This window comes from Nymphalis io, chromosome 8, assembly GCF_905147045.1.
Source record: "Nymphalis io chromosome 8, ilAglIoxx1.1, whole genome shotgun sequence".
NCBI lineage: Eukaryota > Metazoa > Arthropoda > Insecta > Lepidoptera > Nymphalidae > Nymphalis > Nymphalis io.
Genome location: NC_065895.1, coordinates 4,537,505 through 4,563,663, shown reverse-complemented (window position 1 = coordinate 4,563,663; position 26,159 = coordinate 4,537,505). Strand labels below are relative to the sequence as shown.

Below are 26,159 nucleotides of genomic sequence, written 5' to 3'. Positions count from 1 at the left end.
AAATAAATTAATCTGTTTTGTGTTGATAAATTAATGATATAAGTTAATTACTGTCATGTGATGGTAGTGAGTAAAATAAAGTTTTCAATTAGACAATACATATTGTATGTGTAAATAATAGTTGAAATAAAAGACATTATTTTAAATAAATAAAACAACTTTTATTATTTCACCCTAAAATTGCAATACATATCGCAATATGTACATATCTACATTACATTTATATTCCTATTTTACAAATCATATCCATAGTAAGATGCTTCTCGGTAAGCACGTTCCATATCCTCAGAGTTTCTTCTAATTCTTCTTCCTATGGGTTCCAAGTCATTGTAACATTTAGGAAATACTTTCTCTATGACATCAACAGCCTCTTCTTTCTCAATCTGACGCACAGCAAGGACTGAGTATAATGCTTTTGATTTAACACAATCCTGCAAAAAGTCATTTTTAATTTTTTATACAATATGGTATATTGCACCTATTTTTGAAGTGTCAACTTAATTATATAGTGCTAATAAACCACTAAAAAGAACATATTTTTTTTTATTCAATCAAAGATAAGTGCCAAAAAATACATTTAAATTTTACATTTTCAAATTTCTCTAAGCTTTCTCTAACTTTTTATATGAGGATAAATTATAACGAAAAGAACCGAATGGCTTTCTGTATTTTACTCTGTTCATATATTTTATACATATCATTAACAATTAAATTACCTGCATAAAATAAACAGTTATGACCATTATTGGTTAGGACCATATAACTTATTAACATATAAATTAACATTTATCTTTTAATTGCTCATAGTTGAAGCATACCTGATGAGCTTGTTTAATTTTTGTCAATGATGCATCTCCTTGGGACCAGGCACTGGCAAATGAACAATGTGTTAGGTTGGCCGCTCTGATTTCTGTACATGCAAGATGTTCCATATTCTTGAAATCCAATTCATTACGGCAGTAGTCGAACATGTGTATCATCTCATGAGTTAACACCCCTTGCACCATGCCCTTCCGTGTCGATACATTTTGACATACAACAATCTTAAATCATACAAAGAAACAATTTTAAATGCAATCAGATTTATTATGATACACAATACACATATGAAAAAACTTTATAAATAAAATTTTAATTTTATTATATTATGTATAAGAAGTAAATTATACACTGTACCTGATTTAATTGTGGATCATACCCTCCACTAACAGAATAGTCACACACCTCACAAGAAATGTGCCGCCTAATATCAACAGGGCTGCAAAAAATATTCATATGTTAAAATTATGTCTAATTTTTAACTAAATGTTAAATTAAAATAATACTTTAACTAACCAACCAGAACTCTTCAGTGCTGCCAGCATCACCTTTACAATAGGACCTATAAATATATATTAATTAAGTCTTAGTTCCTTTCCAGATAAAAAGTTACAATATTTAAAAAAAATGTTGGAAAATATTAAAACAAATTGAGTTATACTTACTTTCCTTTATACAATTGTACACATTCTTCTCACATTTAATTTTTTCAATACCTTCTTTTCCCTCTTTACCTGTCAACACGTTAGTAATAGTTGGTTTAAATGTTCCTCGTCTTTCTGGATATAAATCATAACCCCAAGCCTCTTTCTTCTCATTGGTGGGAGAGTTTCCATCCTGTTTTTCAGGTTCTTGGTTTTTACTAGACATTAAGTTTTAAATATGAATTCACACTTCACTTCAATTAGATCAGGACTTTAAATAATATATAAAATTATATTATAGTTTAGGTTACAAATAGGTATAATTTGTTTTCTCTGTCCGTTTCTACTTCCTTTGATATTTGACAATAATAATTGACAGTGACACATTATTTTCTAAACTTTACATCATCTAAAAAAGGACAAAGGTACATACAGTCTCTTCCACAGTTCTTGGCTATATTTATTTGACTAATTTTTATGTTAAATTTAAAAAAAAATGTTTCAGGTGCTTCTTAATAAAAACAAGATCTGGGATAATATACATCTAATAAATAATAAATAAAGGGTAAAAAAAATCTCAATATATAAGTGTAAAATACTTCTAGGATGAGATAACCTTAATGCAATGTATATGCTAAGGGCATTAGTATAAGATTTAAATATATGCTTTAGAATTTTTCTAAAGCATATTCATTTTGTTCAGTTTTTCCGAAAGGTCCTAATAAACAAATAATCCATAGTTCAAAATAAAGCCAAGATTTTTATCTCTACGGCACAAAACACTTCAAAACTTTTGACATTTGTCATGATTAATTGACATAATCTTGTATAGTTACATTATTAGGGACCTACATTATTTAAAATAGCCAAATATTTTGCGCCCAAATAGCGTTGATACACGGCAGAAAAGGGGAACAAAACAAAATAAAGTCACCAACCACTATTTTTCGACTCTGAACTATCAATAACTACTATTACTTCTACTATGACGAAAATATAAAAATAAAAGTTAAGTGAATTAAGTAAAATAAAAATTCATATTGCAAATTGGTTGAATAGGTTAGCCATTAGAAAAAATCCATTGCATTTAAATCAGAATAAAAAATAACGAAAATGGTAGAACACGACAATTTAATTAAAATGCTTACTTTGTCTTTTTTCAAAGGCCGACATTGTAATTTGAAAGTAAGTTCATCTCTAGAAGTTCATATAATTTTTTAAAAGTTGGTCATAAGGTTTTGAATTAAAAATAATTAATTTCAGGCTGAAGAAATAAAAAAAATGACTTGGGAAAATCAAGACTTATTTTTAAAGCAAACAATACAGACACCACTTTTTAAAAAATATCCGTCTAATCGTGATTTCTGTGTTCGTTTTTTTAAAACATTAATCCAATACTTAGAACCTGAACAAGAAGTTCATGATGACATGTATATATTCTTGTGTAATGTCATGAAAACCTCAGAAAATGAATTTTGTTACCGCCATTATGTAGTTCGGAATGATTTTAAAAACATAATAACAATCAAGGAAACTAAAAATATGGTAATAAATGGTACTACTGGCTTAAAGACTTGGGAGGTAAAGATAAATATATAATATAAATTGAGTTACAATTAATAGAAGTTTAAAGTTTATTTTATTTCAATTATGATTTTAGGCTGGTCTTATGTTATCAGATTGGGCTCTATGTCAGAAAGAAATATTTTCCAACAAGAATGTTCTTGAACTAGGGTCTGGTGTTGGCTTCACTGGTATAACTATTGCTAAACAATGTGATATAGCATCAATGATTATGACTGATTGTCATTCAGATGTATTAAAAACAATAAATAATAATATTCAAATCAATTTATCTGAATTATGTTTGAAAGAAAATATTAAATCAAATATTTATATAAGTGGCCGCAAGTCAATAGGTCAGATAATTTTTATTATTAAAATTGTTCAAATAAGCTACTTTAATGTTCCTATGAAATCTTTAATACTGATTTATATATTCAGGTGTCATGATGTTGGACTGGAATGATACTGAAGATTTATCATTACCTTTTATACCAAATATTGTAATTGGAGCTGATATAGTATATGACCCATCAATATTGCAGCCATTGTTGAATGTACTTTTAATGATCCACAAGATAAATAATAATGTTGATATATACATAGCTAGTGTCATACGAAATCAAGATACATTTAATGAATTTCTAAAAGTATTAGGTATGTATCTGTTATATTGATAGTTTCACTTTTGTGTCATTACTCGATCATTTTCTTTTTTTTTTCAGAATCAAAAAAATTTAAGTATGAAGAGATAACATTATCCAATAATGGATTTATAGAATGGGATAGCTCCATCAATAGATGTTTGTTAAGAATAAATAAAATATAATTTAAGGATCAATGTTTTTGTTCTTGATTTAAATTCCATTCTAAGACATACACTATTTTATTTGTAACTGCCATTGAATAATAATGTACTAACATGAAGTACATTAGCATTCAATGGTAACTGTTTACTTATTGCTTTCATAAACATTTTTAAATAACTAGTATTTGCCTCCTATAATGAAGTGATACCAAATATTACAATATTTCTATTATTTATTTATTAAGTCTTTATTCCACACAATTTATAAAAATATGTAAAAGAAGAACATGTAGATCATAAACTCAAAATATACAAAGGTGGAATCACGGGTTCGCCTTAGAATTTCGCACCTCGATTTTGGGTGGGAAATGTGGTGGGTTGGTAAGGTGGGGCGAGGTAACAACCTCCCTGTACCACTACCTACCAACCCCCCCCCCCCCCCCGCGGAGACCCATGGTTACCGAGATATTCATAATGAATGTTTTGAGGTTTAGTCACCTCCGAGCTATGACCTACCTAGATACGTAGAAACTTAAGAAATATACATAATGTACCATTAATATAAAAAATAATAATGTAACATGAAATAATTATTTTGACAAATAATAATTTATGTAAGATTACAAACGACTTTTAAAAATGACGAATTTTTTGAGCCATTCCATAATTTAACTGCTTTTTTATTAAAATTATTAAATAATTGAAAAGTGTAAATTGCGTAAGTAATTTACATTATATTTTAATAAGATCTATTATTATTTTAGTAATAAAGAAATATTACTTATTTTTTTAAATTTACTATTACATGTAAAAACTTAATCTTAACACAAATCCGCAATGCTCGTAAAGAGAATTCAAGTCTTATCAGTTTCCCGCCAAAGAAAGTATCTGTCAATGTTCTTATTGCCAGATTAAAAATATAGATTATTATTAATGAATGTAAAAAAATGATAGATACTCTCCAGTAATATTTAATATTAATTCGTATCACATCGTATAATATACATTACAATCTGACTTAGTCTTACATACATAATATATACTTAATTGAGTTTACATTTTTATCTTCTTTTTTTTTTCATATATTGTAATAAAACCTACGCAATCTTGTCCATGTTCGTCCAACTCAAACTCGTACCTACTTGACTATATATATTTTTTTAAATTGAACGTTCCTTTATACGGCCACTACAAATGTTATAAAAATCTCTTGGACATTACCTACTAACATTTAAAAACGCGCAACTATTTTTGACAGAAGTAGTTTTGGATCAGCATTCGTCAGTATATCAGCAGTCATACAAAACTATTTCAAATTTGTATTTGAAGTAACATGCTATATTCCGAATGGACCAACTTATAAGTTCAAACGTATTAGTCGTATTATAGTAATCACTTGAAATTATATTTGGGTTGATATATTTGAGTATTAAATATGGAAGACGTAGACTCTAGTTCAAGAAAAAGAAAAATAAAAGATACTGATGATGATTATTTAAAACCTGCTATTAAAAAAAGAACAACTAGAGCAAGTAGTAAAAAAACCGTTATAATTAAACAAGAGTTATGTAATAATAGTGAAGATGATGAGCCTAAGAGAAAAATCACTAAAAAACAAACTCAAAAACAAAATGATGAAGATGATAAACCCAAGAGAAAAATCATTAAAAAACAAACTAAAAAAGAAGTAGGTGCAAATGATGACACTGATAGCCACATTAATCTTAATAATGAATACCAAAATGAGGTATGCAATATCTTATGGAATGATGCTGAAATGCTTTCAAATTTTGAAAGAATATCTCCAGTCTTAGCACAAAAATTTATTTCATTAATAAGTGAAGGTTGCACATTACCATTTATCGCTAGGTATAGAAAAGAAGCTGTCGACCATCTTATGCCAGATAGGTAAACATTACATTTAATTTTTAGCTGACTTCAATAAAGAAGCAAACTCATTGCTTTGTGTATTTCCCAATATATTTACTAATTATAAGCAAATTGGATATTTTTTGTCTTGAATAATACCTTCTAGGCAGTGCCAATTTAGCTTAAAATTACTAACTAAAAAAAATTGTTACATAAATTCATTATATGTACCCTTGAATGAAACAGCATTCTCATTTCATATTTAATATGCTGTTGCCAGCGGTTTCATCTGCCTGTTAGATGTTAGTTATGAAATAGTAACCTGTCTTTCTGTGGGGCTTAAGCTTGCTTCATACCAAAATTAATTAAAAGTGGTTTAGCCATGAAAGTGTAACAGAATTACTTATGAATATATAATATAATATGAATATATAATTAAAGTCGAGATGGCCCAGTGGCTAGAACGCGTGAATCTTAACCGATGAATGTGGGTTCAAACCCTGGCAAGCAACTCTGAATTTACATGTGCTTAATTTCTGTTTATAATTCATCTCGTGCTTTTCGGTGAAGGAAAACATCGTGAGGAAACCTGCATGTGTCTAATTTCATCGAAATCCTGCCACATGTGTATTCCACCAACCCGCACTGGAGCAGCGTGGTGGAATAAGCTCCAAACCTTCTCCTCAAAAAGGGAGAGGAGGCCTTAGCCCAGCAGTGGGACATTTACAGGCTGTTACTGTTACTGTTACTGTATATAATATTAGTATGGATATACAACTAATAAATAAAATATAAAATAACTATGGCATATTCCAATCAAAGAAGGAATAGAGATAAACAAACCATAAATTTCCATATTCCATGCAAATATAGTTATTTATATTTGCTATTTATAGCTTTACATTTGCTATATTTTACACTAAGTCACATTTTTTTTTGTGAATTCATAATGAATATCATAGATTATTCAAGATCTCGACCAATTATATTGCATCAATTCAATTTCATAGTTATTTGTCTTTACTCATCTTGTGTTTGTAATAGGTTATATATGTAAATAACTCAAAAAAAGAATTGTACGTTCAAATTATTTGTAAGTACCAATACAATAAATTATTGTGTCTTATCTTCCTCATACTGGTACCAAAAACTACCAAATTTTTGGTATCTTTTATTGAATTGCACTTTTTACATTTACATTTTAAGATGTACTTCTTTTTTTAATATTAATTTCAGACTTCAAGATATTTATGAAAGCTATCAAAATGTGATACAATTTAAAAAGAAGGTGAAATCTGTTTTGGAAACATTAAGAAAATCCAAAAAACTGACACCTGAGATTGAACAAAGTATTTTAAAAACGAAAAATCTATCCGAACTAGATTTAGTGGTAAGGAACCGTATAGTTTGCTTAAAAATCAATTATGGCAATGTTATTATAAGTAATTGTAATTTTATATTATTAATGTTATCATATTTATTAATAATTTATTATTTTCAGTATGGACCTTTAAAATCACATTCCGTATCCTTAGCAGAAAGGGCCCGTAATTTAGGCTTAGAAACATATGCAGTAAGAGCTTTGAATGGGGAATATATCAATTTAGATTCACTTTGTGATGACTCAGAGGAACTATCAAGTGTTGATAAAATAGAATCTCATATAACACACATTGTAGCAGATATCATGTATAAGGACACAAGAGTTCTTCAACAAATGAGGACATTGTAAGTTAAATAAAATAATGCTATATTAGTGGTAGTAATGTCATCATCATCATGATGTGTTAAGGTCCAAAAATGCAGTAGAATTTAGTTGTAAAATATTCATTTCACATATTAATTAATTGTGTGATTAAAGAGATTTTTATTTTGTTGCTAAATTATACTGCTATAATTGTTTTATAAAAACATCTATAATTTTAAAAAGGAAAGAAGAAACCAGATTTACTCTACAAAGTAGTAGAACAAAAAGTTCTACCAAAGAAAAGCAAGAAGGCGATAACAGAAAACTTGATAGTAGATCAGATCCGGAAACATACAAATTATATTTTGATTGGAAATGCCCTGTGATGTTTGTTAAATGTTACCAGACATTAGCTGTTAACAGAGGTGAAGAAGAAAAAATACTCTCTGTAAAAGTTATTATACCCGATTGGTTTTACAATAAACTTGAAAGGTAAGTTTAAGCAAAATATTTAATATTAAGTATTTTGGTTTTCAAAATGTATGTGAACTTTAAGTTGTTATAACTTTTGATAGACTCAGTCAAATTCAACTTACTTTATCATAAAATGACAGACTTGAATTTTATTTATTTGTACAGATATTTGAAATTTTAGATACTAATGTTTACATAAACGGAGTATTGTAGTGTGATATTTTCTTATCATTTAAAAATATTCTTTATAAGACACAAAAAAATGATAATATGATGAAAACTTAAATCGAAATGTAATAACAACTACAATTTATTTATTAATTATGCTTAAAGGTTTTGTCAAACCCTTTGGAGAAGCAGTCATTGGGTGAAAAAGGGACTTGGTGACGCATATAACCGTCTGATAAAACCATGGCTCTCTAGACAAGTAAGGTCAGAACTGACAAATGCAGCACAGAAAGAAGCCGTGAAAACATTCACAACGAATCTGGAAAAATATCTTTTAACAGAACCGATAAAGAACAGAAACATAGCAGGGTTAGATCCAGGATTCAAGGCTGGATGTAAAGTAAGTGTACTATCATAAAAATAGCTCATTGTTTTGGCCTAATGGGTTCTAACATGATAGTCTTGGAAGTGTTAATATAATACCCAGGTCTTGTAGTTTTTAATATATTTAACTGGCAGTGAAGTAGTTAAGATTTCTTCCTTAATGGGAATTACTTCCATTAAAAAACTTAATAAAATATTAATAGGTTCCTGGAAAACTGCAACTACCAGTAGCTCTATACTTTAGCATAAAAGCAGGAAATAACGATGTTATCTTTTAAGGTTGGAGTCATAGACAATACTGGAATGAAATTAGAAGCATGTAACATATATCCTAATTTTAATTGCAATTATAACGACCCAGCTGCTAGCCAGTTAAGAAATCTTCTTAAAAAACATAGGTATTGTAATCTTGAATTTTTTAAATAAATAAGCCAATTTCAATTACATTATGCTTATAAAATAAATAGCTTATATATTGAGTAAATAAATACCCTGTTAATGTTGAAAATATGATTAAATATAAGAAAAACTAAATATAAATATTTGAAAATAAAAAAAAAATTGGTATTATAAGGTTTCCTAATTTACACAACACCTTTCCAACTGATAAATGGCTTAATTTAATGTGTGCTATGGGTGCTACAATTGTATCTTAACACAGATTCAATATCTTTAGATATGCATGTTTAATGATTTATTAAATAACAATTGTTATACTGTAGCAAGTCCCTTTGTTACATTATTAATATACTGGTGGTAGGGCTTTGTGCAAGCTCGTCTGGGTAGGTACCACCCACTCATCAGATATTCTACCGCAAAACAGCAATACTTGATATTGTTGTGTTCCGGTTTGAAGGGTGAGTGAGCCAGTGTAATTACAGGCACAAGGGACATAAAATCTTAGTTCCCAAGGTTGGTGGCGCATTGGATATGTAAGCGATGGTTGACATTTCTTACAATGCTAATGTCTAAGAGCGTTGGTGACCACTTACCATCAGGTGGCCCATATGCTCGTCCGCCTTCCTATTCTATAAAAAAAAAAAAAAAACCATTATTTATTAAGCTTATTGTACCTTGATGGTACAATCTCAACAAACCCTCACGGCTTGTGTCAACAACAATCGAACGAATGATACACAAACGTTTAGCTTATGAATAAAAAGAAACATTAATATTATTTAAAAAAGACATAAAAACTATAAGTGTACACTAGATACAGTAACTAAACAATTGCTATGATGTCTATAGGCGTTTACTAAAACCTGTTAAACTGTATGTAATATTTTGCAGAGTAGAATTAATCGGTCTAGGCAATGGTACAGCATGCCGTGAAACGGAATCTTGGCTGAAAAAACATTATATATCAGACGAAATACCAGTAATTATTGTCCCTGAACAGGGCGCTTCTATTTACTCGATTAGCAAAGAGGCGCAGAAGGTAAGTTTCGAGTTTACAATATTTATTTAACAAATTATGTGATCCGATGATGACGTAATCCAAGGAGATGAGTTCTGCGCAAGCCCAAATGCATAAAGTGTTTACCAAACAACGGGTCGCGGGCCTAGACAAAGTAATAACGATTGTCGATATCATGAAAAAAATTTACAATAAGGAAACCGATAATTGAATTCGTTTATTTGTTTTCTGACAACATATGTTAAGTTAATTAATGAAAGCTTAATATAATCATTTTATTCAAGGAACACCCAAACATGGATCCAAATTTGATATCAGCTTTATCAATAGCTAGAAGAGTCCTGGATCCTTTGGGCGAATTAATAAAGGTATATTTGATTTGTTTCAAAATTGAATTTAAACTGTATTTATGACAAATACTTGAAGATATTTTACATTTACAGGTTGAACCTAAGAATTTAGGCGTTGGACTTTACCAACATGATATTCCTCCAAAAATGTTGGAAAGTGTTTTGGATGCTACCGTGGAAAAGGTTGTTAGTTTAGTTGGAGTCGACATCAATACTGCGTCACTAGCAATGCTAAGGTATTATTATTATTAATAATAAAAACGCGCGTTAGTGACACGTGTGACATATTTTGGGTCAGAAAAGTTTCATTAAAAATTTACACTCAAAATCGACATAGAAAAGCTAATATTTTATAAACTTTTAGACGGATTTCTGGACTAAATGAAAGCCGAGCGAAGAAGATTATATTGTATCGTCAAGAAAATGGCAGTTTTAAAACGAGAGCGGAGATTCTGAAAGTTGGTGGAATCGGAAAAATTACTTACCAACAATGTGCCGGTTTCTTGAAAGTATTAGGAGGTTCAGAACCCTTGGATTCCACAATTGTACACCCAGAAAGTTACACTGTTGCCAAGTTGTAAGATTATTTAATTATTCATTGTCTTTATATATTAAAGGTTCATCTTTATAAATTGTCTTTGTATATTTGGAAAACTATTCATTAACTATAAGAGTAATCAAATAGGTAAAAGCCATTTGTTGATGCTATTTTTCCAAACATACTTCTTATTAGTTCGTAGTAAGGTATGACAACATGATCTTCCTACATCAAACTAAGTTTACCCAAGACTAATTTATATGTACTCAATTTATTTTCAAGATTCGCTAAAAAAATTGGTGTTAATATTAAGGATCTGACAAAACCACGATTTCCTGAAGAAGTTGAAAGAAAAGTAGCTACATTAGACAATGTATCAATGAGCAAGGACTTGAACACTGATATCAGTACTCTCGAGTTAATTGTGAATGCTTTCAAACAGAAAACATATGAAGACAACATGATAACATTCTGTAGACCAGTATACTCAGTGTCCGTTCAGGCTCCTGACCAATTGAAGAAGGGCACCAGTCTCACAGGTAATAAATTTATTCCATCGATTCTATACCTTCTTGGGATCATTAACCCAAGGTTTAACAGAGTTTAACGAAGGGAGGAGGATGGAAATGTTTAAAATTTGTAGTGTTTTTAATATATAGCCGATTAAAACTATTACTCCTGGTAGATATAAAGGTACGACTTTAGATTACCTGCTGTCGAATTGAGGGTCGGGAGGAGGGTGGTGGGAAGGGGGCATAGGTACTACCTCCCTCCTTAAAAGGAAAAGTTGCGGGAACGCCCCCTTTTCGAGTTTTTTTAATTTTTAGTTTTGAGTAAATTTTCCTGATTTTATAGATTAAAATTAATAATAAGTGCAAAAAACTGTAGGGGACTGATTTAGAGGGATTTGTTTTTCTATTTTGAGACTGCAACGACTCCGGCGCTGCGGGAAGAGCAGTCTCTAGGCCCTTGCGTAACAAATCGCAGTCATCCATCCTCGTCTCCGCAGCTTCGGCTTGTTGGTCGCCTTCGGCGATCAGCCTTAGCTGCTCCGGCTCGTCCGATACCTACGATTTGTTACAGCGGGCCGAGGCTACTCTCCCTACACGCCTCCGACTCTATAAAAACACTCTAGGGGTAAGACAGACAAACTACGTGTCTCTGCAAGTTGAAACTTTGCGTGTGTGCTTATAATAATGTAACCTTCCTGTAAAAAAAATATCAACCCCAACTCGTCGGCAGGTAATCTAAAGCTTAGCCGATATAAATAAACAACCTTGACCTTGAATTAACTTGACATCATTGTATTAAATAATCTGTGGTATTATGAATTCGTTAAACAATGTTGGCAAAATTGTTATCGGAACCATGGAAGTAAAATTAAATCTAATAAAAGTATATTATAAATCAATATATAAATCTATGTTTTATTTATCTGCAGTCCTCCTGTTATTTGTGTATAAGGTTTCTAATAAAGTGTAATGTTTGTAGGTGTTGTTCGCAATGTCGTGCCTTTTGGATGTTTCGTTGACTGTGGAGTTGGAGACAATGGACTCATACACACGAGTAAGATGGGAAACGCAACCTTGAAACTAGGCGATAGAGTAGCTGTTACCGTAATATCAACTCCCAAACCAAAGAAGCTACAATTAAAACTTGACAACATTCTTGACTGATTTCATTAATTCTGCCAATTTTTCCGATAAGGTGTTATTTTTTTAATAAATGTTAATTGAATGAAATTACTTTTGTTTTTGTTATATTTTATTTAAATTAATTTTAAAATGGACTATAAGGAATAACTATTCAGCTTCCAAAATTGATAACCCTTGTTTTGTTTTGAGATTATAAATATGAAATACTGCCTTATTGACAATAGCGTCGCATATTCCTGATGTTACTCTAGAGAAATTAAAACAAAAAAGCGTTGCTTAAAATTGATTTCGACGTTACAATTAATATGGAAAAATTAATTGTGGTTCATTTAATTATCGTTAATATGTAATAACTAACCGTCTACTTAGCTTCTTCGAATCATGATCCATAACTTTGATTAATTGTTCGTATGGCGGTATACTTTCCATTGCATAAAATTCAACGTGAGCTTTAAACATCTTACTGTGCAATGCGTCCCTGGAATATTTGCCAAAAATCTTAAATTTCTAAACAGGGTGTTATGGATTTATAAAGACTTTTTGGTAGTTTTACCATAATATTCCATCCATTATTTTTATTACATCATTCGTTGCCATGCTGTTTCCCGTCGAATTCTCTAAATGCTCGCCATAATTGGTCAAGTCAGTTGACAACAAGTCATAAGGCGGAGGCTAGGAAAAGTAGTCGATGGATTATATATTATATTAGATATGCTTACCATTGTGTGTACGTACATCTTTACCGTTATTATATATATATATGATATGATAACCGTTTCATTTCCTAAAAGGTTTTCCAAAAGTTGATCAAGGTTTTAAAAAAAAAAAAAACAAATCGCAGTGTTAATCTGATCTAGTTGAGGTAAGAAAGATAAGATAATCTAAAGACTGGACTCAAATCTACCACTTTTACATCGCTAGGAGAAATTCTTAGAAGTGGCATTAACTTAAGCTGGCGTTTTTATCCAATATCTGATAAAGTACGTTTAGTTCATGTGCCTCGTGTACCTGATCCCTTTCCTTTCGGATGCGACGGAGTACCGTCCCATTGGACAAAACATGTAGAATAATGTTTGAGCATATGTACACGCTTGCTCTATAATACCCCCTGAGTAGTCGAATAGTCTATAATAGTGTTTTATTAAAATCTGTTCATTATATATTTATGTAGATATTATTTAATCCTGAAATTTGGTACCTGTTCCCACATCTGCTTTAACTTCATTCTTGGGAATCCATCTCGCTGTCCCATTGATGATATCGCTATAGTCATAGCCAGGTATGAAGCTTTGGGCTTCTTGATATCGAGTACGTAAGGTGGACAGTCATTTATAGCCTGCAATGCATCATTTCATTTGTTATTAATGCACACCAAAAATAATGTATTTCTGAACAATGAAACTGCTAAAAAGATATAATTGTAAAATTTGTAATTTTTTGGTGGAAATTATTTTGACAGCTTCGCTGATTCGCCTCATAAATTATTATATATTGTATATAGTATTGATTTATTATATATTGTTTTTTTGATTTCATTCAACATCTCCCGCAGTTACTATTTTGCGAACAGACAAGATCTCTGTAAAATTGTACTGCATATTTATTGCTCTCTTACTGGATTTTTTAGTCCTTCCTCAGTTAATATAAATTCTCGGCTGCACTTGTCTATTTTATTTCTCCTCAGTATCTCGTTCGCTTGGTACTCTTTGCGCTTGGTCAAATCTAGAATTTCGCACGAAATTGTTGTCCTAAAAAGTACATATTATGCTAAAAAATGTCGGATTTGCGTTGTCGTTTCATTAAATCTTAAGGGATCTTATCAACCATATTAATTTTTTTTTTTACTTACGTAAATGTTGCCGGTTCTTGTAGAGAATATACGGTCACCGTAATCCACTCGGAACTTTTTGGCTGGATAACTCCCCACCATGGCGTCATTACAACGTTGACAACATTTGCTATACGTTCTCTAAAAACATATTATATATAGTACAGACCTAAGTAGATTGCGTTATGATTTCAAATTAGCGTAAATTATGAATTGCATACACACTTGCATATTCATTATAATAAATAATTGATGCTTTAAAGATATGTCAAGACCATTTTAAAAATAACTTACGGTAACCAAATAAACCTCATAGTATTTTCAGTATCGTTGTTAATAGCTATAATGTCTCTTGTAAGTGAATGTGTGGGCATTATTGGTATTGTGAGATGTTCTTTTGAGAGCGAGACCTGAAATGTCATGATAGGATTGCTATTCTTTTAAGCATTTTTAATTCCCTTTACATTTGTTTTATCAATGTTTACATTAGAACTCTTGAAACAACGTCTAATACGAGTTATAAAAGGTGGTTTTCCATCGTCCGCGGGTGCGCGAATCCGAATTTATATTGCGAATTCTAATCTGGTTTGAACTGATTAATCAATAATAAATGCTGATCGCGGATCAGTCTCGTCCGTATCTTTGAATTTATTGACTTTTGGTAAGACTGATGGTTTTACAGATAAATTTGTGCCGGCACGAACGACATGCTGGGTCGCGGCTCGAAAAATCGCAGACCGTTAGAAACCTTTAGAAGGGTCCGTTCAATTACTAAATTGTACATCAAATGTCAGTTACAATATTAAAAGTAATTGTTTATTTATAACTTGTTTTTGGACAATATATTTAGATAAATATGGTTATACCTTGTAGCATAATTAGTACATTTACTTGAAATATGAATGGTTTTATAATAAGTATATAAAGTTACTAACAACATTGTGTCTATACGTGGACCGAATTATTTTTTCCACATATAAAGGTATATCGAGCCTCGTTTCAAAACAATTCGGTAAGCCTCCTTGTCCTTTGACTAGAAGTTTCACTATGTCGTATCCAAATGAACAAAAAAAAATAATCTAAAAAGAGATCCCATAAAAATATTGTTTATCAGTAAACATTTTTTTTTACATATTTTTAATATTTCCCTTTGAAATTAAGGTTAGCTTCTTAAGGACATATAATTTGCCGTTATATATATTACATTTGTAATATCATGTCCAATTTACAACATAATGGAGTAAATATGTATTAAAAAACTTAAAAACGATATTCTTAAATATAAATACATTAACTAACTTCATAATCAATCATTTCCGTTGGCATGAAAGCGAAGGGTATTGCCAATTTATCCATCGGTGGAACTTCCGCGAAGTATTGTAGACAACGTATAACCGGGTCTGACGTGACAGAATTCCCGCGTAAAAGACGCCATGTTGTAAATACTTCGGTTGGATTATAAAGCCATGCTATCTAAAAAAAATAGGAACTATTGAATAAATTTAAATTTTAAAAGAAAGTTTTACTATTATTTTTTCAATTAATTGCAAAAATAAAGATACTATAATAATATACATGTAAATAATATAAATTGTTGGCTTTTTCGCTAAGAAATCAACGATAATCAATACATTATTATTTTTTAATAAATTGACTTTTTAAAATTAAAAATAATCGTACTCGTATCACGGGGTCCAAGTTATTGATGGGAACTCTTCCACAATCTAAAACGGTTAAATAATCATCCACAATGGTCGGTCTCCGTAAAGCAGTAAGCATTCCTTTTGTATTCATCATTGTATTTACATGGATAAAAACGTTTATAGTTCGTTGGTTAGGCAAAGTCATTACAAAACAAAGACTGTTCCGTCCCTTAAGTGTATATTTAAATTTTATATGTACCAACACAGGATTATTGGGCTGAAATAATAGTAATAAAATACACTTCTTAATGATCTTGTTGTATCATCTATGTATATTTTATGTAATTATTTATTGACTTATTAGGCCACGAAAAATTGGTCAATTTTTTTATATAATAATAACAAATAATATCCTCATTATTAACATTACATTATTAACACACGGCCATCAGATCCCAAACTAAGCAGAGCTTGTACTATGGAAACCTGACAACTGATATACTACATATACTACTGTTTTTTTTGTAAATACATACTTATATAGACAATAACACCCAGACTCAGGACAAATAGACATGTTCATACACACAAATGTCTGTCCCGGGTGGGAATCGAACCCACAACCTGCAAGTATCTACCAACCACGCCAACCGGCCTGTCAACCCTTAATATAATATAATGGGCCTTAAATTTACAACAATTATTAAGTCAAAGCTACACTAGATACTTTCACTGGACTAATCCAATCTGTTGAGGCTACACGAATGATTGTCAATACCTCATTCTTAAGAGGAAAAATAATTCGTCTTAAACATTAGAAATAAATATCTAGTATAATAGTCATATTAATTAATTTTTTTACCGCAACAATTCCGTTCATAGGAAATAGTTCAACCAAAGGTCTGTGAACACATGTGTGTCTCATCTCATACGTTGATATACCGACTTGAACTTCAACCATTTCACAATCGCATATTTTTTCCCTACGAAAACTGAACGGTACAGGTACTGAATATACGCAACTCAAAACAAACGCAAATTCAACGTCTTCAGAGTGTAAACAAAGATCAGGAGCATGCAGAATGACATTTAATGGTTTATTGGGACGACATTCTTGAAGACATTTGTTCAGTCTGAAAGAGAATTAAAAGAAAACTGCAGTCAATAAACCAAACACGTTACCAATGTACGATGAAATTTCGGCCAAGGCGGCTCAAGGATTAACCAACTGTAAAAGACGTGTGTGCGCATACACAGGCGAGAACTGTCGGCGCAATTTGACACAACCGAACCCGACTGATGCGATATCAGGAGCAGGACCAGTGGCTGTTCGTGTGAACCGAGGCCCGAGAATGTATATTACTGACAACTTGTTTGCTCTGGGCTGCTACTGAGAATTTCATTACAGAAAGTCTTAGTAGTTTTAAATATAAACATTATACAAGGTTTCTTTTTTTAAGTTATAAAATAAGATACTTATATTTGTTAACAAAATATAATCTTATTTTAATATAACATATAGGTAAGTTATACGAACTCTTCAACGTTAACTATGTTCCAGACGCAGTGATTACTCAGAATGATGGGGCACTTAATTGATATTGTGCGTTTTACCTGAAAATAATCGTGTTAATAATATAAATGTGAAGTGCGGCGTAATTTTGTATATTTCTCACACTATCACGTCCAACGGCTGAAATCTGCTGAAAAACGCCCTTAGACATTGGCATTGTAAGAAATGTTAACCATCGCTTACATAGCCAATCCGCCGCCAACCTTGGGAACTAAGATTTTATGTCCCTTGTAATTACACTGGCTCACTCACCCTTCAAACCGGAACACAACAATATCAAGTACTGCTGTTTTGCGGCAGAATATTCGATGAGTGGGTGGTACCTACCCAGACGAGCTTGAACAAAGCCCTACCACCAGTTGATTTGTGTATACATGGCACATATAGGGTCAATTGGCACTTAAAGAGGTCTTATTTAGATTAGGTTTTATCTTTACACAAAAACATATTTATAAAATTACTGTGTCAATAAAATTTCTTTTTTATCAATGAATATAATAATAATAATAATAAAATCATTTATTTCGACCAAACAGGGATCATAAAATACAAAACAATAAATAGTAAAAAGACAAATATACAATAATTTAAATAAAATCATTATGTAGGTTTTTTCTAGAACATGTTTTTGTGCAACCTCTTGTGATTAACTTCAACCCGGCCAACTTAGATTGCGTCTACTTAGCAATGTAAAAAACGTAAATAGTAAGTTTTCACAGCAATGCTGGTAATAATGTGCTGGGATTAAATTTAAGTCTGTCCCCTACTAAGCATTTAAAAAGTGCATTTTTGCCATGATTCCTGATCTTACTTTGATAGTTGGGTATATTCCATCATACCAAACGATGCAAATCTTTTTGTTTATTGGTTGTATCTCTTCCACTTCCTCATATTCTGTACGAAACAGAACAGTGTACTTGATATTTATTTGTCTAGAACCAGCTCCGTCCGCTGTTACCGTCAGTTTCACTTTACAGTGGTTCGATGGTTTCAAACTATTCTGCATCAACAAGTTGCTTTAATTGGACAAATGATAATGATATGGAACTCATATCTTATTAAATCTTACATTGTACACCTAACTGTAAATGGAAAATATGAAATTCATAGAAAATACAGACGAACAAATGTATGCGTAAGTTCGGCTGTCTCCATAAACAATACCCACTATTTCGATTTCAATAAGTAGCTGATATAAAAATTCTTATACCTTATGATAAAAGGGATGTTCAAATCAACTTTTATTACCCTTTTTTAATTGTTTTGATATTCAATCTTACTCACAATTGAAGACTCAATTTCAAACTTATCTCCTTTGAAATCATCACCCATACCGTCAATAGTGTGATACAATTTCGATGTAAAATAGCACGAACCATAATTATATAGCGTGACATTAAACGTGACGTTTTTACCAACCAACGCATCGTGAATGTTTAAAGTCTTTGGTAATACCTAAAGTTGAGAAATTATTGTAGTAATTTTTCTTTTGTATAGACAAAAATGTTCGTTAAAATATGCAAAGAATGTACTCTTAAATCTGGTAACTCCGAAAATCCATTTATTTGAACTAACACTTCAGTTGGCTCACCTATTGGTCTGTAAAAAAAATATTTTTATTCGTTAATATAATAATATCCTAGGACATTATTCATACACGGCCGTCTGACCCCAAACTAAGCAAAGCTCGTACTATGGAAACCAGACAACTGATATACTACTTTTATTTTGTAAATACATACTTATGTAGATAATCACACCCAGACTCGGGACAAACAGGCATGTTCATGCACACAAATGTATGTCCTGGGTGGGAATCGAATCCACAACCTTCGGCGTGTAAGGTAGTAGTATCTACCACTACGCCAACCGGCTCGTCATTAAAACATAGTATGTCAGGAATCTTAACAGATTATGATCAATATTAAGTTTTTTTTATTACAATAAAAAGTTTAGTGAATTAAATGTAAACAGCGAATTGATGTGGTGAGGGTGAAATAATCATATTTTACTGTTGGTAGAGCTTTGTGCAAGCTTGTCTGGGTAGGTACCACCCACTCATCAGATATTCTACTGCGAAACAGCAATACTTTGTTTTGTTGTGTACTGGTTTGAAGAGTGAGTGAGCCAGTGTAATTACATGCACAAGGGACATAACATCTTAGTACCCAAGGTTGGTGGAGCATTGGCGATGTAAGCGATAGCTAATATTTCTTATAATGCAAATGTCTATGGGCGTTGGTGACCACTTACCATCAGGCGGCCTATATGCTCGTCCACCTACCTATAATAATAATAATAATAAAACTATATTTTGAAATATTTCTATAAATATAAAGCAAATAATAAAAACAAATAAACGTTGTTTTTATTATTTTTTCGACACGGAAATGTGTTTATGATCTATTTGGTTCATTTGCACAATTACTCAATCACAAATGTGGTTTTAGTCTTAATGTGTATTTATAATATGTACGAATAAACCAAAAATCGGAAGGTCGAAGAACAAGATAACGTTACGCGAATAATCTGAGTTTAGTAAAGTGCTGCCTTTAGACAATATAATAGCAACACAATATACTTACTTGCCGTTAATCAAACAGACAAAGCTACACGTCACAGTTGTTTTGTAGACTTTGTTCGGTTCTTTGGGGAAGAACCACCAATGGTAGCGAACTATTTCTTTTGGTGATAACACTAAAGATCCACAATTATCAGCTCCCAACCATGCAACGCTATTTAGAATCCTCATACTTGTCAAAATAAAAATATAATTTAATTAGTTTATTCCACATTGCAAAGCCGAAATGGACTAGTGGTTAGAACGCGTGAATCTTAACCGATGAGCGTGGGTTCAAACCCGGGCAAGCACCACTGAATTTTCATGTGCTTAATTTGTGCTTATAATTCATATCGTGCCTAACGGTGAAGGAAAACATCGTGAGGAAACCTGCATGAGTCTAATTTCACTGAAATTTACTACATGTGTATTCTACCAATCCGCATTGGAGCAGCGTTGTGGAATAAGCTCCAAACCTTCTGCTCAAAAGGGAGAGGAGGCCTTAGCCCAGCAGTGGGACATTAACAGGCTGTTACTGTACTGTACTGTATTCGACATTCGTTTTGTTGTCTCAGTCGATATCGGTTTTGGTAAATCGATACCTAATTTTTTATGTCACTCCCGCAATGAGGAAGAGTCAAACAACACTTTGTATGTTATCCAACAAGAAATTTCAAAGGTATAAAGAAATAGATAAACATACACAAATACGTAAATTCGTAAAATATTATATAAAAAAATCGGACCTAAACCTTATCCTTTTTGGATAAGCAGTTTATCGTTTTTGGATAACCTTTTTAATCCTTTGTATTAAGGCAGTTCCATACAATACATGATGGAAGATAAATATTAGTAAATACGTAAATACAAACTGTATTTCCATCCGAGTAAGGTTATGTAGGTATGCAGTACAATAGTTAGTGCAGCCAGTTATTGTGGGTTGGAACTCATACATTGCGTGCGTATCTGGATTATATCCATGGGACATCATCTCAACTTGACTAATTTCCGCACTAGCGGAAAAACATATACGAGCCTGTTTGTAATATTTAATTCTATTATTGCGATGAAGAAAATGCTTCAATAAATATTGTAATCAAACAGTATTTTAATAATTTCATGATGAATAAATTTTGTATTCGAACGTAAATTTTTAACATTGAATGGTCTTACTTTTTGATTTCTGTTAATGATAAGGTCCCAATTTTCACAGTATTCACCAAACGACAATGGCTCAAAAGCTACCGTTAGTATTTGCCATCCACGTCCTGATACAATTCCACACATAGGCAACACGACAAAATTTCTAAAATAGGTCAGATCAGGTCAGAATCATTAATAATTTTACACAATATATAAAACATAACTAACTACAATAGATAGTTATATATAAACTAACGTTTTAGGTGGCGTTTCTAATTTGAAATGCATCGGTATATCCAATTTATTCGATAATAAAAAATTGCTAAAAGCTGTTCTAGATGGAACTGTTGGAGGTAGAATTATCTAGAAACATTTAAAAGTGATTTTAAAACTAAACTAACTGAATATTGCATGTTTTAAGTTAATATTTAATTAAATTGAAAATACTAATTGGTAATTGACCTCAGTAACAATTCAAGGGCGTTTGGTTGGCTGTACCTGTACCCGTATCATGTGCTGAAAAAGTGGACTGACGGATGGAAACGTGTTATTTTAGTCTCTTGAAAACCCGATCTTAATTTATGGTCGTAGTTAATTCTCTTACTTAAAGTAATTGTAATTACGATTACAGTTAAACGGTCTTATATCGTTGCATTGCTCTCTCTCTCTCTCACATGACATCGGTAATTTTACAACGTTTATTAAAAATATGTGTTTTTAGAGAATGATAAATTATTTTTTAAAGATTTGCTATACCCAGCGCCTATGATCTCATAAAAAATTAGTTTGGGCTAGGACCGATGACACCACGTCAAGGTTTTTTTAATATTATTAAAAAGTAGTATTTACGGATGGTAAACAACGTTTTGACGTAGTCAAAAATCTTGTATGAATTTTGAATCCTTCTCACGCTTAAGCAAAATAAAAAAGTTGCTTTGCTCTCACTGTGATATTACGTTGTATAATAAATGTTTACGCATTGAAATAAACCTATTGTGTATAACGGTATATTGCTTTTAAACATGAAATTGGTACAGGGAACAAATCTATACCAAATATGACACTTTTGTTCCTTAAACTCCTGCTACCGATTAGTAAGATAGTGTACTTTTGGTCGGACTGCTGTTGAACGGTTGATAGTTGATTTATGCGAAATCGATTCCAATGCACCAATTGCGTGCCGATATTACCTCAGAGGGACAGTTCCATTCTGTACTCCATTCAGTGCAAGGAGACCATGTGTTGCCAACACAAGGTATTCTGAACAAGGTGTGTTTGATTTTTATTACATCAGAATTATCATTATTGTATATCTTGTACTGATAATCGCCACATAATAAATAGCTATAGACATCGTTATCAGCTTTTGGCCTAATAGAGAAAATATATTTTAAAATAATGTCTATTAGGCAAAAACAGCAAGTTCTTTTGAATACCGTATGTTTTGTACCTGAATCTGACAGTGAACAATCTAGATTCGTTTGGCGGAATCACAGTTGTTATTGGATCAATGAGGAACACATTATCCGCATCTGTGGAAATTCAACTGGATTTAAGGCCTCTTAATCTACACTATCATTATAAATGCGAAAGTAATTCTGTCTGTATGTTACGCTTTCATAGCTAAACCACTGAACCGTTTTGATAAAATTTGGTAAGAAGCAACCATGAACTCCATAGGAAGGACATAAGCTACTTTCATATTCCTATATTAACGTACATCAAAGTTGAGCTTTACTTTAGTTCTGTAGGTAACATATTAAACTAAATTATTTATATTTGAATATCGAATACCCCATCACATTTGTAAAAAATTGCCACGAGGCAACTTATTGTACATTGACAGTACTAGCCAGAAAATATAACGTAAGTTTCAAAATGTGCAAAGTTTCAATAGATTCAGAGGAACCGATCGAGAACGCATAGAATACGGAGCAAAATAAGTATTCATTTCTGCATATAACAAAAAAAATACTCATTTACTACTTATTCTTAATGATAATTCCAACGCTTCTGCTATATTATATTGGAACCGTAGTTTGATCAAATCATATCAAGCTTTCAAAGTGTCAAGTAAAGGCTAGTATGACTAATATTATAAATCCTTGTTTGTTTTAGTTGGTAGTTACTTTTCGAAGTGAAAACTCCTTTAGGCGCGTTGCGCTGGTTTATCGTAGGGGATTGACTCGTGGCATGGCGTCACCGACATGCTATTGTTAATATAATGAAATCGTTGAAAGTACAAATAATTTAAGATTTGTGGATTAACAGTATATACAAATAATATAAGTGTATTTTAACTATTATTTATTTAAATTAAGCTGTATAATAAAAAGGGATAGAATTATAACGAGTACCAATAGATTTGGAAATTGAACAAATATATTTAAGTTTCAAGTCTTCTATCTGCAGTCCTTATGAGTGCGGGTCTTTTTGTAATACGATTATACGTAAGATAAGCTACAATTAACTATTCATCACTAACCTGGAAGCCATTGTATGCAACCGTCTTCTTGCCTATGATTGGTAACACATAATGTCTTTGATATATTCAAGGTCATGTCTTTATCACTCCCTGTACCAAAGTCTAAATATCTGTCAAAAACCGAAGCCGCTGGTATGTAACTTAGACGGTTTAAGCTATTCTCCATTAAATGTGTCGATCGACTTTTTCGTTTCCAATACTTTTCGAAAATATGATCCTGTATGTTATACTGGGGTGTACCAGCTAGTACTACATACGCTATTATGCTTAAATATAAAGGTTCCTAAAATATAATACAAGAAAAATATATACGAAAAAAAACAATTATACATTAACAAATAATTAGGAATCATTAACATCAATAAATCGATCAAGTGTTTCTACGTTACCTGGTTAAGAACCAAACAAACTAACTCTGCTGTATAAAATCCAAGCGCTATACCAGTGAATGTGATAGTTGTGTTTATTTTTTCAAATGCACGAATTACTCCACAGTTACCAGTTGAAATCTACGAACGACGACATAATTAAATTGAATACCGGTATTGTGAACCAGAAAAGCTAGTCTGTTGCTGTTATCGGACTGACTGACTTGAACGGAGACTACTACACCCGTAACCGTAACCGTAACAGCCTGTGAATGTCCCACTGCTGGGCTAAAGGCCTCCTCTCCTATTTTTGAGGAGAAGGTTTGGAGCTTATTCCACCACGCTGCTCCAATGCGGGTTGGTAGAATTCACATGTGGCAGAATTTCAGTGAAATTAGACACATGCAGGTTTCCTCACGATGTTTTCCTTCACCGTAAAGCACGAGATGAATTATAATCACAAATTAAGCACATGAAAATTCAGTGGTGCTTGCCCGGTTTTGAACCCACGATCATCGGTTAAGATTCACGCGTTCTTACCACAGGGCCATCTCGGCTATTACTACTACACCACATGCACTGAATTATATTAGCCACAACATGCAAAAATAATAAACAAATAATTAACTGGTTAATGGTTGAATAATTGACTTTTTTTTCAAATTCTGATTGTATTGCATATTAATGCTGATAAAGTATGCCACGCCGATTTAGGTCTTGCAAAATAACAGAACATACTTGATATTCATTTATTTAATTAATTTTATTACACCCTTGTATTATTGTATTCGTCGGATTTGACGTCGAAACCAGCCGTTAATGAGAGCAATTACTTTGCCCGTTGACCTAACATTAAACGGATGTAAAGCAGGATTTACTTCACATAAGCAAAACTGCACGTAAGCGACCAAAATCGAAAATCTGTGATAGCGCATCACTATTAATCTTAACGAAAATGGTCACTAATTTCATAATATTGAAATAAGTAACTTAAAAATATCAGTATTTACTTGAAAAAATCCTTGCCCTCCAACAGGTAAGAGCCACTGGTAAGTAGCGTCAACAGAAGATTTATTAATAATATTTATAGTTTCTTGTATTTGTTTATTTACATTTTTCAATATATTAAACACGAGTTGTTTTTTATTAAGCAACACCCTTGGCCCTGGAAAGGTAAAATAACACTTTTTGTTTTTGTTAAAAGGAAATAAAGGTCAGGAAAAACAATAATATGAAACATTTCTGCACATTAATATTTTTCAATTTAAATTGAAAGGTAATTTAATGTGATCATGTTTCTTATATGTATGTAACTTACCGAAACATTTTCCTGTTACAGTCAATCTACAAGTATTTCCAGCTGTATCCTCTATCATATAATATTCCGTATATGATTGTCCGACGGTTTTGGGCTTAAATACAATTTTTACTTCGGCCCAATCAAAAGGGCTTACAGGAATTGAGGTGACGGAAACTTTAAAAACTTGGTCGATGCTATTGAGTATGTACATTAATGAAACGCGATAAGTTAAATCATGCTGAAAATATAAATTAATAACCTTCTTAATGTTTTTATTACTCTGCCTATTTTAGTACCTAACACAAAATAAGTACTCACACTCGAAACATTTTGGATCCATATGTTTTTTTCAGAAAAAGTATCAATTGGAATATTATTAAAATGAACTGATTTATGATCAGATATACTTTCTGCGGAATAGTTTTGCATTTTAAGTTGTTTCAAAGCTATATATTAATTAAATTCTTATTCTCCTATCAAAGTGTTAATAAACTTCCTACGGAATATCTTTTATCAGTCATTAGTTAAACAAAGATTATTTTTGTTTTTTTCATTATGACGTTATTTTTTTAAACGTCTTAGTACAAAATAATTACGGCCAATGCTATAACTACGATAAACTCAATCAAAAACAATCAAATTAAAAAGTAACGGTCAAAATAATAATAAGTAAACTATATTATAATTTCGTATTACATAAATTTACAATTAAAAACCAAGTAATTTGTACAACCTCTAAAAAATGTTCCTTTGTAAATTTATTGACACACCTATTTTTCTTCTGGCTTGTTACTCTAGTTGTGCGTAAAATATTCTGCCAATATCGCGAATAAAAGTGATGACACATTAGATTACTCGGTTTCAAATTTTGAGATAATATCTA

The 26,159-nt window shown here is 31.6% G+C and overlaps 3 protein-coding genes across 3 annotated transcripts; 1 reads left to right on the top strand and 2 right to left on the bottom strand.

Annotated features, from left to right (window-relative positions):
• Positions 1-145: 145 nt before the first annotated feature.
• LOC126770315 (mitochondrial inner membrane protease ATP23 homolog) lies at positions 146-1,819 on the bottom strand. The gene is made up of 5 exons (XM_050489680.1): positions 1,485-1,819; positions 1,336-1,381; positions 1,177-1,258; positions 819-1,043; positions 146-431 (listed from the first exon to the last, which is right to left on the bottom strand). The coding sequence occupies exons 1-5, from the start codon at positions 1,687-1,689 to the stop codon at positions 234-236; spliced, it is 756 nt and encodes a 251-aa protein (XP_050345637.1). The 5' UTR covers positions 1,690-1,819; the 3' UTR covers positions 146-233.
• A 505-nt stretch (positions 1,820-2,324) lies between these two features.
• Positions 2,325-12,479, top strand: LOC126770324 (uncharacterized protein YdcI-like). Its single transcript, XM_050489689.1, has 17 exons — positions 2,325-2,648; positions 2,727-3,044; positions 3,124-3,382; positions 3,468-3,676; positions 3,752-3,767; positions 5,277-5,742; positions 6,940-7,093; positions 7,205-7,431; positions 7,634-7,882; positions 8,198-8,432; positions 8,696-8,814; positions 9,707-9,854; positions 10,118-10,201; positions 10,277-10,419; positions 10,548-10,760; positions 11,004-11,260; positions 12,213-12,479. The coding sequence occupies exons 1-17, from the start codon at positions 2,577-2,579 to the stop codon at positions 12,395-12,397; spliced, it is 3,354 nt and encodes a 1,117-aa protein (XP_050345646.1). The 5' UTR covers positions 2,325-2,576; the 3' UTR covers positions 12,398-12,479.
• On the bottom strand, positions 12,441-25,705 carry LOC126770283 (cilia- and flagella-associated protein 65-like). The gene is made up of 26 exons (XM_050489605.1): positions 25,595-25,705; positions 25,295-25,514; positions 24,987-25,141; positions 23,998-24,117; positions 23,609-23,891; positions 22,574-22,655; positions 22,314-22,494; positions 21,380-21,486; positions 21,154-21,286; positions 20,853-21,016; positions 20,006-20,173; positions 18,953-19,019; positions 18,705-18,875; positions 18,232-18,420; positions 17,385-17,461; positions 16,710-16,980; positions 15,885-16,124; positions 15,504-15,677; positions 15,140-15,283; positions 14,499-14,614; positions 14,226-14,345; positions 13,992-14,124; positions 13,575-13,712; positions 12,930-13,048; positions 12,735-12,854; positions 12,441-12,623 (listed from the first exon to the last, which is right to left on the bottom strand). The coding sequence occupies exons 1-26, from the start codon at positions 25,703-25,705 to the stop codon at positions 12,524-12,526; spliced, it is 3,903 nt and encodes a 1,300-aa protein (XP_050345562.1). The 3' UTR covers positions 12,441-12,523.
• Positions 25,706-26,159: the final 454 nt, after the last annotated feature.